This window comes from Theropithecus gelada, chromosome 3 (assembly GCF_003255815.1).
Source record: "Theropithecus gelada isolate Dixy chromosome 3, Tgel_1.0, whole genome shotgun sequence".
Lineage (NCBI taxonomy): Eukaryota > Metazoa > Chordata > Mammalia > Primates > Cercopithecidae > Theropithecus > Theropithecus gelada.
Genome location: NC_037670.1, coordinates 63,140,266 through 63,157,609, shown reverse-complemented (window position 1 = coordinate 63,157,609; position 17,344 = coordinate 63,140,266). Strand labels below are relative to the sequence as shown.

Here is a 17,344-nt window from a genome sequence, read left to right as displayed (position 1 = left end):
TGCCGAAAGTGTCCTGAAGAAGACTGGTTCTTTGAAGGTCTTAGTTATGCTTTTTCTGTGATTATTTAGAATTAATTAAATCAAATGGTTGCAGATTTTAGCCCCCAAATGGAATAGTTAATGAAAGTCACAGTGTTGTCTCTTACAAACATTTTAAATGGGCTGGGCACAGTGGCTCACACCTGTAATCCCAGCACTTTGGGAGGCCAAGGCGGGCAGATCACGAGGTCAAGAGATGGAGATCATCCTGGCCAACATGGTGAAACCCAATCTCTACTAAAAATACGAAAAATAGCTGGGCATGGTGGCATGCTCCTGTAGTCCCAGCTACTCTGGAGGCTGCGGCAGGAGAATCGCTTGAACCCGGGAGGCGGAGGTTGCAGTGAGCCGAGATCACGCCACTGCACTCCAGCTTGGTGACAGAGCAAGACTCTATCTCAAAAAAAAAAATAAAAAAAAAAAAAAAAATTAAATGACATTGGTTTCATTTCAGAACAAAAGTAGAGTACTTCACATTACTGAAACTATAACTTTGCCACTGTCCTTCATAAAAGAAACTGAATAAAATATGTGCCATTGGCCGGGTGCAGTGGCTCACGCCTGTAATCCCAGAACTTTGGGAAGCCGAGGTGGGTGGATCACCTGAAGTCAGGAGTTCAAGATCAGCCTGGCCAACATTGTTAAACCCCATTTCTACAAAAAATACAAAAATTAGCTGGGTATGGTGGCATGCCCCTGTAATCCTAGCTACTTGAATGGCTGAGGCAGGAGAATTGCCTGAATCTGGGAGGCGGAAGTTGCAGTAAGCCGAGATCGTGCCATTGCACTCCAGCATGGGTGACAGAGCAAGACTCTGTCTCACAAACAAATATATACATATATATATACACACACACACACACACACACATGCTGTAATGCTTAATACCTAACTATGTACATTATATATTTATGCACACATATAGCATAAAACATTTTTTCTGCATTTCAGGTCCAAACTGCTTTGCAGAAACCGCGGTGATCCCTGCTGGCAGAGAAGTGAAGACTGACGAGTGCACCATATGCCACTGTACTTACGAGGAAGGCACATGGAGAATCGAGCGGCAGGCCATGTGCACAAGACATGAATGCAGGCAAATGTAGACGCTCCCCAGAACACAAACTCTTGACTTTTTCTAGAACATTTTACTGATGTGAACATTCTAGATGACTCTGGGAAATATCAGTCAAAGGAGAAGACTTATGATGAGGAATAATGGAAAATTGTTGGTACTTTTCCTTTTCTTGATAACAGTTACTACAACAGAAGGAAATGGATATATTTCAAAACATCAACAAGAACTCTGGGCATAAAATCCCTCTCTAAATAAATGTGCTATTTTCACAGTAAGTACACAAAAGTACACTATTATATATTAAATGTATTTCTATAATCCCTCCATTAGAGAGCTTATATAAGTGTTTTCTATAGATGCAGATTAAAAATGCTGTGTTGTCAACCGTCCTCACTGTGTACCTGCATATCTTTTTCAGTTCTGATTCCATCATCCGGGAATGTTCCCCCTGCACATTTTCACAGGGCAGAGTCACCCATGAATGGATCATAAGATATTAGGACCAATTTCCACTGAAACCCTGTTTAAATTCTATTTAATTACAGACATATCTCTAATGTTGATGTCTACTTCACATAAATATATTTCCTTCTTATAATAATATACTGCTTTTATCTGCTTCATTCTCAATCACTTGTGAAATGCAGGTATAAAGATCACTAACTCACACTTTCTCAGTTCTTTAACCTCCTGTATTGTAGACCATAGGTAAGCACATACATATATTTCGTTCTTATTTACATTATTTTTCTCTTCTAAGCATAACTTTAATTCATTCCCTAAACTGAGGAATAAAGTAGGCTGGAAAATTTGCATTACTGTTCCATCAAGCTGAAGCAGACAACAAAATAGGGGAGGACTGAGTCCTTCAATTCTCCTAGGAGAGTTAAGGAAAATCAAACTCCTAAGCAAGTTCATATACCTGAAATCTAAATGTGCTACAGATATCTCAGCTCTCAATTCAGTGGAATCATATTCATCATCACACTGAGTCATCTATTCTCCATAAACTACACAGTAAAATCTTGACTGATAACCTTGAATCAGCCACCCTTTACTAGCAGAGTGAGAAAGCAGTTATTCTGTTAAAACAAAGCTGAAGACCAAGTGTACTCCACAACTTTCCTATAGCTATAATTCCAAACCAACTTCTTTTCTCTTCATTTGAACAGAGAACATGAAAAGCCACTGCAAAGTCCCGCTAGTCTAATCAATGCATAATAGAAAATAGTTCTACCTTTATCAATCATATCAGCATGTAGTGTGTTGATGAAAGAGGTAATTGGAGTCTTAATAGGTGTAGGATAAAAAAAGCAAAACTATAATCACTATTTATGTCTTTAAAGGATTAAAATATATATAATCATTGTTTGAAGCCTCTAAAGATATTTTTTATATTTTTGTTTATTCTAAAATTTTGCATTAAGAACCTATTAGGTACAAAGCATTTGTGATGACAACAAGGGAATAAGGCTTGATTTCTTGCCTTCTTGGACTTTTGGTCTCTGGCATAAGAAGTATATGAAGTTATAATGTATTGTGTTAGAAGCCAAACTAGAGACCAGCAAGTGGAGATTAGAAAGCCTTCCTAATGAGAAGATGGAGAACATGAAAAAATCATTATATAAAAAATAATTCAATCATTAAAGATTGAATAATATTCAAGAAAAATGGATACACCTATCATAGTTGAAAAATTAAACTATTGTGGACTTTAGTAAATATAAAGATGCCACGGACTGAGTCATCAAAACATTACATATAGTCATTTTTATCTTGTTCATAAAGAACACCTTGAGCCAAAGGGACTACCAGTACATAGATTTCATGAAAATACTCAGGGGAATTATTAGCTAATTGCTCTCAGGTGTAATCAGCTTTCCAAAATTTAACCTTTGTATTCAAGAGTGGTAGACATTGGCCATCCCTCCTTTATTCAAGGATGGATTGTTTGAGACACAGTTATTTATAGTTGTCGCTTTGCTAATAAATGGCCCTAGCCCCCATGGGTAGGTGGGCCATTAGTAACCTCTTCTCTCTCCATCAGGCATGATGCAATTAGAGACTCAATCCATGCAGCTCAAAGTCTTCCTGTTTCCCTTAATAATAATTCCTGCCAGAACGGATGATGAGCTCTGAAATAATTGCAGCGGTGTTTTCAATGCTGTGAGAATTTCAGAAAACCTAGTATTTTGTTGCATATAGAGAATGAACCCAATATCATCTTGGGAAATTAACTGACTCACTTGCTCTAAACTTAGTTTGACCTGCAGGGTCACAGGCACACTCTCCTAAGCACTAAAACTCAGTGGTTGTTATTACACCAAAGTAACTCCCCTCCCCATCTCTGATTTCAACCCCCTCATTCCTCTCTCCTCATAGAAATAATACATAAATCAACCCACGGAAGAACTTGAATTTATGACACTGCACATACTCATGAATAACAATGGCATTATTTGCAATTTTGTCCAAGATCAACTTCTTCTTGCAGTTAGACTTTCACAAATATATAGCTATCTCAGATTGACATTCTATTTTCCTCCCCTCTGTTGTCAGAGAACTCTTTGCTGAGATGATCAACAACAAACTGTTCTATTCAGTAAACATCATAACTTCAATAACTGCCCAATAAAAAAGGAAAGTATAAGTCACTCAATTTCAAAATAATAGTGTTTGGAGATAGCACAGAAAGGCGGCCTCAGAATTCAAGTATAGAAGTTCTGGAAAAGCCATAATCATTAAAATTCAAATAGGCCTGCTCTATAAGTACCTAATAATTGTTAAATGATTTGTTCAACTTAATAAACTAAACCATGCTTACAAATGTATTAATGAATTTATTTCAAATTTTCAACCTATATTTAGATCTGAAAGTATAAAGCTACTTATGTAAGCAATAGAGTGATTCTGGAAATTATCTGGTGTCTTAGAGGTTTTCAAGTTAAATTCATTCTTTCAGTGATATGATATTTACTTGTTGGGTGGATTAACAATACTTTTTATTGACATTTCCCAGAAGTCTTGAGAAAAGTCATTTCAAAAACTTGTATTTCATCCCTGCATGCAACAAGTATTAGATGCACTCCAGTCTGGGCAAGTCCTGCTACAATGTTGCTGCTAGTGCAGATGGAAAGGCACAGTATCCTTGACATCAAGGGGTCTGTAAGCCTTGAAACTAATTTAGGTTTGATTATAATACTTCTAATCTTTTGATACTTAGAATTTCATCGTCTGCTTTGTGCAGTAAAACATGCTGAGAAGAGTTCTCATAAAGTTTTAAGTTTGTAACATCAATAATATGTTTAATAAACTCTCCTCCCTACTTCTCCAACATAAATGTTGCATTTATATAAGGTTAAAAGTCCTAAAAAATCAGAAAATTTAGATGTTTAATTTTTGTTTTTATTTTAAGCAGTGAAATGGGTTTTTAAATGTATACATTATCTGAAACTTACTATTTCAAACAAGCATTGTTGGAAACTAAATCCATTATTTTAAATGTGGACTATTTAAACATGTAGAAAACAAAATTATGGACATAAACTATGATTTTAAAAATATTAACAATTTGCTAAATTTGTTTCAATGGGCAAGAGATCAATCCTACTTTTCATTATTCTTTTTAATATCATATTTTTCCCCAACATAATGTAATAAGAAAAGAAGAGTATCAGATGTACAAATAAGCACCATTGGTAAAAACATACACGCTTCTTTGGCCAACATAATTTGTAACTTTCTTACTGAACCTACTTACCTACTATATTTTTTCCCTCACTATTAGCATCTGATGGTTGATACAGTCAGTAACTCTTCTGAAGAATTAGATTAAGAGAGAACAATTTACTTATTCAGGAATAAGTGCATTTTTACAGCACATATTTTTCACAATCCAGCTGCAACTTCCAAAGATCAGGTTCTCATTGCTCCATAGCACAGTTTAAATAGCCTACTTATATCATATCCTCACTCTACACCAACCACTTCAGTCTATTATTTTAGTTTTCTAAATGTAGATCTAGTTTTCAACTGAATTCTTTATTTTGAGGATCACAATCACACACAAAATAACATCCAAACTCCTCAACATGGAAGACTGGTGTCTTCACAATTAGATCATGGACTACACCATGACCCAGGCCCCTGTGGCTGGTGAGACTTCTGGGCCCTGGGTACCACTCTAAACATGGTCTCTACTATCTCAGATCCTGCCCTGAGTGTCCTTTGCAGCACGTTGAGATATTAGCCATTTTCAATGTCCAATTCAAGTGCCATTGCTGGTAAGAAGACTTCTGTAGTTCTTATCGGAAGAATTGTCACTCTATGTCCCAGTAATATAGTACTAATTTGGTTTCTTATTTTAATATATCATTTATAAATCATACCATAGTTTGCATAATAGTTAATTTTATGCCTGCTTCTATTATTTACAAATCCCTTTAGTTTGGGCTGTGAGACATTCAATCCCCAAAACATCACCCAATTATCTATATGTTAAAGGCTTGTTGAATTGTATTCAATCTATTAGTTCAGAGTTATTTGCTATTCTTGTTTAAGGACAATGTATATATTAAAGAGCAACTAAAAGCTCCCATTACTGTTTGCCAACCCAGTTGTCTTTTGATTTCTCTGTCAATTTGCAAGTATCAAATATCTAAGTCACAGAACCCAGAGACACACCAAATACCCCATGGTAGTTTTAGGATGAACTCTAACAGCTATTGGCTATTTCTGGTGCAAGTCAGAAAAAAAATTGCTTTTAGTGCGAAATTTTTGATGCTGAAGAAAGTTTATTGTATTGAAGAGACACTGGCCCTTTATGAAAAAGGAGGTCAAGTTTACAGTTTTGATACTTATTTACTTTCTTATTTCTAATTTTTGGAAAACAATTTTCTTAGACTTTCATTTGTGGTATTGAGTATTTCTGCGTGTTTTAATCTTTCTACATAACGTAATTAAACACCTCAGTAGGTATCTAGTGAACTGATAAAATAATGAGCTGAGTCATTTGTACAGAAATATAGTAGCTTCCATAACCTGAATGATAACTATTTAAAAATGATGATTGTCGAAATTTTACTAGTGTCAAATTTCACTTTAAATTTTGCAAAGCACCTGCTGTTCTAGCCTTAACATAAAAATTTAGAAACTAACTCCAATGCCTAATTTTTAAATGAATAAATCCCACTGAATATTAAGTGACACTGACAATCACCCTGAAAAGTATTCAGCCAGTTTCAATAGAATTAGGAAACTGACATGAAAATGTGCTCTCAGTGCTTGGCCCATGAGCAGTTTATGATTTAAGACGTGCATACTGTTTAACTCTTTCCTTCAAAGGTAGAAAAGTACATAAAGCCCCTGGCTGACCTATTATACAGGCACAGAATTATCAAAAGCAATCAAAGTCAATTTAGTATATTATGAATACAGCCTAATGACTAAACACAATTGCAAATATTGTGACTTTAGTTTTTAATTCAATTTTCAATAAGTAGAAATATTTCTCAATTTTATTTAGTATCTAATTACATTAAGACCAACGCATACATTAAAGTGCATTTATATGATTAATATTTAATGATCGTTATTTTACTTAATGATTAATATTTTCTCTTATTTGAATTTCTTTAATCTATGTTTTAAAAATAACTGTTTCCAAACACATTTTATGGAAAGATTTCATTTTTCCATTTCCTTTATTTTTATATTTACCTTGTCAAATAAATACAATTCTATTTTTATTTCTATTAGAATTCAGGGTTTATTCTTTTCCTAAGCATATAATTCTTATAATGGAAAAAAGTGAGAAGTATCCCATAAGTACTATAAACCTATGAAACTATTAATGTTCTTTATATTACCAAGGAGTTTTAGTTTTAAAAAGCCATTCTTAAGCAATCAGTGAATGTATATCATCAGCCAAAAGTTATGCTAGGTTTCCTTCACTTATTATCACATTTAACCTCACAATTCTCCCAAATTGTGGGTAATACTATCCCCTTTGTTGCAGAAAAGTAAATATAGGCTCAGGGAAATTTTAAAACTGCCTTAAGATTCAGTCTGGTGAATGAGAGGCTGAGTTAAGAATCCAAATCTGCTTTATACCAGAGCCCATGATTTGAAGTCTTACCATTTTTCTTTAGGTCAGGGACCTCTAGAAATTAGACAGAAATTTCCAAAATGGTCTTTTACCCCACTCCCCATAAATAAGATAATGAATAGCAACACTGACCCGTAATTCTAGAATATCAATCTTGATACTTGTCAAAGTAAATAGTAGCTCCTCACAAAAATGTTGTGACCTCCCTAGTCTAAATGCTTATGCTATATGTTGATTCCTAAATCTAGATCTCTTTTTAAAAATAGTATTGAAGCATCAGGTTGTTCGGGTATGATTCTCACATTGAAATTTACAAAATATAACCAAATATTGTGACCCAGTTTTTCTGGAGCCAAGAGAAGTAAACTGCCATTTATTAGGTGATGATTATATGGCAAACACTACAATTTCAAATTTCAAATTCTTTTATCTGATTTATTCTTTTTATCAACTCTGCTGTATTGATGAGGAAGTCAACATATGGTGGGTCACTTACCCAAATTTCGGTGATGAGCTGGGCGCAGTGGCTCACACCTGTAATCCCAGCACTTTGGGAGGCTGAGGCAGATGGATCAGGAGTTTGAGGCCAGCCTGACCAACATGTGAAACCCCATCTCTACTAAAAATACAAAAAAAAAAAAAAAATAGCTGGGCATGGTGGCACATTGGGAGGCTGAGGCAGGAGAATCCCTTAAACCCAGGAGGTGGTTGCATGAGCCGAGATCGCTTCAACTGCTCTCCAGCCTGGGTGACAGAGCGAGACTCTGTCTCAAAAAAAAAAAAAAAAAAAAAAAAATCAGTGATGGTACTGAGGCCAAATCTGTTGGGTTCCAAAGTTATCCTACATGGGGCATAGTCAGGACTGGAATGGATAGCTCTACCTGCTTCCAAATATTCTTCCCTGGGAAGTGGCTGTGAGTCTTACTGAATTGATTTATTCATTGCATTCTATGTGTCAAATGCAATTTAGGCCTGAGTGATAGTCATAAATGGTCTTTGGACCCATGAAGCTCTGAGTCAACTATACCAGCAGATATTCTTAAACTAATAAAAAAAAAAAAAGCGATGGCATCACATGCCATTTTGAACTTTTGCATTAAAGTCATTAACTTACATCAGTATTACGATTTATACTTTTAAGCAGAGTTTTGCCATTTTCTGATACACAGTAGCTAGTGATAAAATTATGAAGTTACTATTGTATGGTCCAATGACATAAAAACCTAAGTGCCTGCTTGGGCTACTTATACTCTGCAGTATACCCTGGTTTATTGTGAGGATTAAATAAAAAATCCTCACAAACCTCAATTTAATGTAGATTAATTATAAAAGTAATCTACCCATGTTACATAATGTTAAATCTGTAGTTTCAAAGTGTATGCTATTTCTTAAAACAAAAACAAAGGTTATCCCCACTCCAAACAATAACAGCAACGGTGAAGGTCGTGGGTGGACAGAGGTAGTCCCACCCATCCCCAGGAGGCTCAGCCACCAGCGGCCAGGTCTGTCAACTGCTCCCACCCGCCCTGTTTTCTCTCAAGAAAAAGATTTTCATTTTAAGATAGGCATCAGTGCAATAAAGGAGCTTGATACAAAAATCATTATGTTCTATATATGTTTTTGTAGGTTGTAGATTAATTATGGCCAATTAATACTTAAAAATATTTATGTTACAAATAACACTGAAGTGAGATTCAAAATTGTGCCCTCTATTGAAGCCAAGAAAGTAAATGTCTTTAAAATAAACATAATGGTGGTTTTTTGGTACAATAAACAGCATACCTACACTTCAGAGGACAAATCATGTTATATAATAACCCCGAGGGAAAGTAAAAGGAGACATTAATTTGGATATGGAAGCAAAATGGAAATGCTGAAATTCAGAGTAATATAGAGCAAAACAGAGGTTTGTCTGAAACATTTAAAATATTAAGAAGTATGACTTAAAAACTCAAACATTTTACTACACGATGAATCCTTTTCTTAAGGAAAAAAGGAAAATAATAAAAGTGGTATTTGGATGAGATAATTTTCCTTTAAATTTATTCCTCAGAATGATGTAAATTTTCCAGCTGGAAGCTCATCTTTCTATACATGCATGCATCTATACAAATGGTAAAACAGTTACTCTGTCAATTCGCTGGGATAGGAAAGGTGGATATAAATATAAGCTAGAGTCTGGTTAAAACAAAACAAAACAAACAAAAGACAAAAGAAGCACTGCACTGTTGGCCAGAAATTCCTTTTAAGTCAGACTTAAGTCCACAGAAAGTTGGACCTAAGCAGTGAAGGATGTAGGGGAACAGAGAGAGACTGCTTGGCCAAGTTTGCTATTCTCGTTTGTCTATGTCAGTACGGCTACGTAAAGTTCACAACTATTTGCACATAGCTATAAATATAGCATGAATAATACACATATGTATTTAATTGTGTTATTTACTATTTATAATTTGAATTGATGTTTAAAATAATTTTAAATACTTATTCCATAAACTCAGTATTTGAAAATTTAAAAAAAAAAAAGTCATTTTAAATAACATCATTTACCAAGTCTGAGTGATTCTTTACAAGGTACCCGATGAATGTAAAATTATAGCTTTTAGTCTTCATTTCTAATAGACTGTTATAGGGAAAATGTACTAAAATGTTGTGCTTATTACATTTATGAATTTCAGACAGTTTCTATAGACTGAGAACAATGAAATGTTTTTATACATTATTTGGTGAAAGTTTTCCAGTAAGTGTTCATATCCTGCACAAATTTTATTAAAGAACATCAATTTTACGTAACAACTGTAACCATTAATAAATCATCAGTCACCACTTTTCCTGCATATCTGACAGATGGAGAACACTGTGCTTAGTGTTGAAGATACCAAAGGGAACTCAAGTGAGGGGAAAAGAGGAGAGCAAACTGATCAAAAGGGAATGCCCATGATGCTTTCAGGAAACCAGGGTGAGAACATGCTGGCTGGAGGATGGGTCTGGTTTCCAGCAGAGATGATAGGAGTTAAAAGGCATAGGTGAGTTGTTCCCATCCCTGGCCTGGGCCTTACTCCATAGCTATAGAAACATAGTCTCTAGAAACAAAGGCCAGAGCATCCTTTTAACATTTCTATCATAAGTATTCTCAATAAACGTTTGCAATTTATTTGCTTTAATGTAACTTGGCAGTAAAGACTTTGGCCTTTGGAGGTCTGATTCTAATCCCAGTTCTACCACTTACCGGTTATTTATCAGGTACACGTTACCTACCTCTCTGCAACTCAGATTGCTCATCAGTAACATGGGGAGAGTGGTATCAACCACTAAGAGGATTAAATGAGTGAATATTTGTAAAACACGTAGCCTAGAATAAATATTTATAAAGCACAAGATCTATTTAAAGTGTTTATAACATAATACATTGGAATATGAGACTACTGAAATTAAAACATTTTGAAGATTCTAATAAATGAATAATTTAATTTAGTGCTCATTTGAAAAATATTTTATCATCATGTTTAAATTTAACATATAATTTATATCTTAGTTTTTATCCCATTTATATATATATTTGCCAGAAAAATGTTTTGTAATACCTTAATTTTATGTGGAGCTGAATTTAAATAATTAGGCCTAATTTGTATGTGTTGTTGGATGGGTATGTGTATCGACCTGATTTATAAAATAAAGTATTTATTAAACTGGGTTTTGCACTTCCAGGTAGAGTCACATTTAAGATAATCCTTTGAAATATTTTAGCTTTTGAAAGTAAATTAAGCAAGATAAATAAAATGTATGTACGTCATTAAAAATATTTAAAATACTTTAAATATTTTGAGTTATTTAAAATATAATCCCTGAGGCTCACTCAAATATATAACTTTTATTTCTCTTATTTAAATGAAAGATGGACACTGCTGTACACTGAAGTAGCATATATAATACAATATCCCAAGGAATTGACTGTGATAATACATTTCTACTTTGTCATTTCTAAAAGCAAATGTAATGATTATGAAACCACAAATCGAGAAATATGGACTAACAGTAAGTAAATACCTTAGTTTCAGATTTTTTTGTTTTTAAATGGAAACACTCTAGAGGCTCCTCTGCACTGGCTTGGAGAAAGGCTTCTTAAAAAATAAATAAAAACCAAAAATTATTTTTTCTTAAGGCTAAGAACTTCCCATTCCAGAACTGGAAGATTAGGCAATTTAGAACAATCATCCTGCCAAGGGCAAATGGAAAAGCTGGGCAGAATAAAGAGTTCTTCCTGAAGCCAGTGGAGAACTAAATACTTAGGAAAACCTACCAGACCAACAGCTGGAAAAGTCCAAATTAGAGTTTAATCTGGCATTCTGAGCATTTTTCCCTGAGTAGATTTCCTATTGGAATAGCATGCTCAGAAGCTGAATAGCACTTTTTGACATTTCATGGAAAAAATGGAGCAAACTTTAGAGTCTGGGTATACAAAGGCGGGTGACCTCCCCATATGTGTTTGTGGCCCCACGGGGCTGCATTCAAGGTGCACAGCTGATCTGGGGCTACACAAATACAATGGAGCAGAAACAACAACAGGTTCAGAATCACAGTCTCCTAATGATGGAATAATCAGACCTAGATATAAAATAAATCTATATTCAAAGGCTATAGGACAAAATCGGAAATTTCAGCAGAGGACTAGAAACCTAAACTGACCCAGCAAAATTGAAAAGAACCAAAAACAGATTTTTTGAACTGCAAAATGTAATAACTGAAATTAAAGACTTCGTTGACTGGATTTAACAGATTAGAAACAACTTAAGAGAAAAGAGTGAATCTGAAGACAGATCAAATGAAAAGAAGTACAAATAGAAAATGCATAAGAGGTAAAGAATATAGCACATATTAAGTTGAAGTTTCAAAAGATGAAAAAGGATAGAATGGAACAGAAAAACAATAGTTAGAAAATAGCTGATGGCCTTCTAAAGTTGATGACAGACAATAAAACAAAGAATTCCCAAGTAGCAGCACTACAGTGAAAGGAAGTAAAAATGACAATCATAAAGGCAGCCAGAGGAAACAGACAGATTCCATGTAAAAAAGAATTATGACAATTGTGAATGTTTGATGCATGTTTAATATTCTTATCTTTGCACAATTCTGAAGGCAGTTAAACATCTTTAATATGCTGAATGAAAAGAACTGCCTACTTAGAATTCCATACACATAATTAGTGCCCTATATAGTATACAGCTGTGACTTATTAAGACCTAATACTTATTGATGCTTTTATCACTTTTACAGACAACGCATTAACTATTCCCTCACCATGTCTACTGTTTTGCTGTATCTTAATTCTGTGTGTTTTAAATCTGAAGTTGTTGTTGTTGTTGTTGTTGTTGTTGTTGTTCTTCTTCTTCTTCTTCTTCTTCTTCTTCTTCTTCTTCTTCTTCTTCTTCTTCTTCTTCTTCTTCTTCTTCTTCTAATACTCATTATCCATTTAGCCACATTCCCACATTTGCCATTTTCTTGTTTTTTATTGCTTCCTTCACCTTTCATTGTAAATCTTTTTCCTCTGCCTGAAGAATACTCTTTAATATTTCTTTTGGTGAATTTCTACTGGTGGTAATTTTTTCAGCTTTCATTTCATTAAGAATCTGCATTTTTAAAGAATGAGGTTATAGGCCAGGCACAGTGGCTCATGCCTGTAATCCCAGCACTTTGGGAGGCCGAGGCAGGTGGATCACCTGAGGTCAGGAGTTCAAGACCAACCTGGCCAACATGGTGAAACCTCATCTCTACAAAAATACAAAAATTAGCTGGGCATGATGGCAGATGCCTTTAATCCCAGCTACTCGGGAGGCTGGGTCAGAAGAATCGCTTAAACCCTGGAGGCAGAGGTTGCAGTGAGCTATCATGCCATTGCACTCCAGCCTAGGTGACACAGCGAGACTGTCTCAAATAATAATAATAACAATAAGGTTATAAAATGGTAAAAGCACAAATAAGTACTAGATCTTGATAAGGCAAGGAGGCATACCATAATTTATAGGGTAATTTTTTATATGTAGCAGTGGAATGAACAGGAGACAAAATGTTCATAATATACATAAATACCTGAACAACAGAATTAACAAAGCTGACCTAGGAAACAGGTGCATAATTCTTCATGAAAAAGTTACAAAATACAAGCATGTGGAAAATTTATAAACAGACTTTACTCTGAGCTATAAAGAAAGTTTCATTATAAAACATTGACATCACATGAATTACAAATTCTGACAATTCAATTAAACTATAACTCAACAAGAAAAACTATTAATAAATAAAATGTCTCCATATGTTGCAAATTAAGAAACAAAATTCCAAGATGGGTGAGGTGGTACACACCTGTGGTCCCAGCTACTCAAAGGCCAAGGTCAAAGGAGGTCACAATAGAATGGGGCTGTCAGTAGAGACTCTGCACTGTTAAGAAGATAATCAAATTATATTATGGGAGACTTCTGGCTCTGTCAAGATAGACTAGCCCCATTTCTCCCAGATTCTCCCTCTTACTAATAAAAACCCTTGACATAATACAACAAATAACCATAAAAAACACTGAAAGTTAGGCCAGGCACGGTGGCTCACGCCTGTAATCCCAGCACTTTGGGAGGCCAAGGTGGGCAGATCATGAAGTCAGGAGATCGAGACCATCCTGGCTAACATGGTGAAACCTCATCTCTACTAAAAATACAAAAAATTAGCCGGGCGTGGTGGCGGGCGCCTGTAATCCCAGCTACTTGGGAGGCTGAGGCAGGAGAATGGCGTGAACTTGGGAGGCAGAGCTTGCAGTGAGCCAAGATCGCACTGCTGCCCTCCAGCCTGGGCGACAGAGCAAGACTCTGTCTCAAAATAAATAAATAAATAAATAAAAACTCTGAAAGTTGGAAAGAAGACGGGGGCTGCCAAGGACTTCAGGATTTGAGGAACGACACCCCAGTCTGTTCCATGGTTTCCTTATTGCCTCCCATAAATCCCAGACTCACCAACAGGCACCAACCATAAACACTCCAAGAAAACCCAACGCACAGGAAAAGGATGACCTAACAGCAGAAAACCTTTCTGGCTATGTGCACCCTACTCCAGGTAAACAATTACCTACCTCTGATTTGAATGGGCCCAGCAGGAGCTGTCCTCTTCACCCACTCTCCAGGCATGAAAGCAGGCAGCACTTCTGACCCCTGTTTGGTGGTATCTGGCCCATTTCTGCACCTCCTGTGCTGAGAAGTGGTCTAAGTCCTGGTCATATGTTCTTTTGTGCGGGATTCCATGCGTGGGCATCAGCCCTCCTATTAGCCCCCCGGTGGTGGTGAGACATATATATATACACACACACACACACACGCACAGATACAGTATGTACACACACACAATGAGTACATATACATCCCTGTAAAGATGAACCAGTGGACAGGGGCCAGATAGCATTAATTTGCTACTGAGTGGATGATTGGTGTCCCTGGGGAACAGTGCTATATCGGGACCCAGTGTTGGCCTCTGTTCCAGAAAGCTTAGACATTCAGAGGTGGTAGTAGCTAACAAGCCTGGGAAAGCAGGTATCCATGCTATTGGGTGCATATGTCACTCCATTGCTCTATCCTGGCCACTCCCTCCATGTGTCTCTGTGGGGTTTCTGGTGGAGCTGATGATGAAAGATGGCCAATGCCAGTCACCTGGAAAAAATTACCTACTTGGTTCTTCAGAGCCTCTTTTAAAGTACATGTTTTCTGCTTAGTGTTAACTATGTGATTGAAAAGTCTTCACACTGTGCACACATGCCCATGTATCCATCCAAAGGCCTCTGCCTCAGACCTCTTTGTCTCCAGTCTTTTTGTTTTCCCTTCCAGGCCCCTGGCTGCAGCCACACCATTGGCCGCTGTCTAAGAATTATACATATTCTCCCCTCTCCACTGTCTTTCAGATCTCTCTCTAAAATAGGGCAGTCACTGTCAACTTTTGGCTTCACCCACTGACAGAATCCATAAATCAAGCTTGGGATTTTTCCTCATGTGAGCTTGGGGAAGGGAAATGGTATGATTGCTGTGGGTAATTTGGGAGTTTGGTCTGTCAGCAAATGTAGCTTACTTGGGCCCTCTGGACCTGCTTGGACTCAGCCTTGAACGGACCGCTGTTAGGTCAGTGGACTCTGCATAACAGGCAGTTCTCTGTAGTCACTTGGTGCCCCATAGTTCAGCATTCCATCTGCCTGCAGTTCTTGCATTACTATGTCTACCTTTCCTCCCATCAATCCTGGCCAATAGAGAAAACCCACCAATTAGGTGTTTAGTGATGCTGGTGCTGCTTAGACAACAAGTGTGTCCCTGATAGTGCCATGAATGGTGTGTCCTTGAGTCCTCTTGGACATAATGCGCTGTTGGGTTTTTTTAACCTCATATAATTTACCAGCTCCAGCATTCCCAATTCCGTCAGCTTCTCTATTCCTTCTTCTACCACCTGCAGCTTAGGCATTTCTCATTTACTGTGTTGCCCATCACTTTTTCTAGCAGTAAGTTTTCCCAAAGTCTTCAATCTTGTTAAAGCCCTCAGTTTCTCATTCCTTTTCAAAGTATCTGTTTCACTTAACAGTAGTCAGCCAATTTTGCTGTCCTTGGTGGCACCCTTGTCCCCTTCTTAGGCCTAAGTCATCACACCTTCATACACAGGCCACTCAGAAGGGTACCCTCTTTGCCCATGGGATGGGCAGTGAATGAGTCACAGAGCCCCATCCCACTGCCTGTATTCTCAGACCACTTCTGGCTCCTGTCATCACTTGGGTTAGCTTGGATCCTCTGAGAAATTGTCACAAAAATAGGATTAGACATGTAAGAGATGTGTTATAGTTTAAAATGTCTGTGAAAGAAAAAGGGAAGGAAGAGAGGAGAGGCTGAGAGATCACCTGGATAATAATGCAGGAGAGCAGGGAGGAAGGAAGGCCTTAGACTCCAGTTAGCTTTAAGAAGCAACTGGCTGTGAAGGAGCGGCCCTCCAGCCATAGCGGCCACAGGAAATTCTCACAGAACCAGGAAAGACAGGCAGCAGGCCTCTGCTGTGCTCAGTCTAGAAGCACGAACACAGCACAAACACAGTGGAATCAGAGTGCAGCAGTGGACCCACTGGTCAGTGACTCCTTACAGCAGAAGGTCGGAGAGCCACATTTTCATAGCTGTCGTACCTTCATTCTGTGCCATTACCAGCCGCACCTATATTGGGTGTTGTAGTCTTCAATTAACTTTTACCACAGGACAAGAGAATACTCAGATACGCCACAGAGGATCTCCCCATCTCTGTTGTGTAATGGCAACCCAATTTCCCCTTGATGGTCAGGATCAATCACTCCAGCCAGTACGGTAACTTATTTTGTGCCAGCTGGTTCAAAAACATGAGGTGGCAGTCCTGGCTTATAGTTTGTTAGAAGCATTCCTCCCTTGGGAAGTATGACTTCCAAACTAGCAGAGTCCAAAATTACAGAGACAGGAAGCAAATGTTTTGCTAGTGGATATCCAGGGTAGTAGTGAGAATCTATTCCCATCAACACGCCTCCAACCCACACACAATTCTGAGACCCATGAATCTTAATCATGGAAGCAACGGCACCATATATTAGAGTCATATTGGAAGCGACAGTTCTAGGGGCTTCCACTATGCCCTCCTTACAGTATTCACAAAAACACCATTGGCCATAGAATCAAAGAGGGTGACTTGGCAAATTGCTATTAGTTGCTGATTCAGAGCAAAAAATCACACCCAGGAGGAAATTACACTAGCTCAACTAAGTGATGTCACCCAGCTGGCACCATAAGCATCCTCAGCAGCCCCTTCCACCATTCTGTTATTCCAGATGCTACAAGGTAATGGAGAACATGGTAAGACCAATGAATTACTTGAGTATGAGCCCACTGCCACATGTCATTAACCATGAGTTCCCTGGTCAGTAGCACTGCTGTGAGGAATATGACAGCAATGAATTTATTAAGTCTACAGATGGTGGTTTTGGCAGAAACACTGTAGTCAGGGAAAGCAAATTTGTATCAAATTTCAATATGAACACAGCATTGCCCCTCTCATGATGAACTTGATCCAATGTAATCAACCTGGTACCAGGTGACTGGCTGTCT

The 17,344-nt window shown here is 37.2% G+C and overlaps 1 protein-coding gene across 2 annotated transcripts in view; it reads left to right on the top strand.

The window, feature by feature from the left end:
* VWC2 (von Willebrand factor C domain containing 2) overlaps window positions 1-10,907 on the top strand; it is a 150,014-nt gene extending 139,107 nt beyond the window's left edge. Inside the window, exons 3-4 of one of the 2 annotated variants that reach the window (XR_003118652.1) lie at window positions 991-1,385; window positions 10,065-10,907. Coding sequence is in view for 1 of the 2 variants with exons in the window: in XM_025380230.1 (XP_025236015.1) it covers window positions 991-1,142 (152 nt within the window). In the remaining variant the exon portion in view is untranslated. Of the gene's footprint in view, window positions 1-990; window positions 1,504-10,064 lie in introns of those variants that run through there. The other variant, XM_025380230.1, reaches the window with a different exon arrangement.
* Window positions 10,908-17,344: the final 6,437 nt, after the last annotated feature.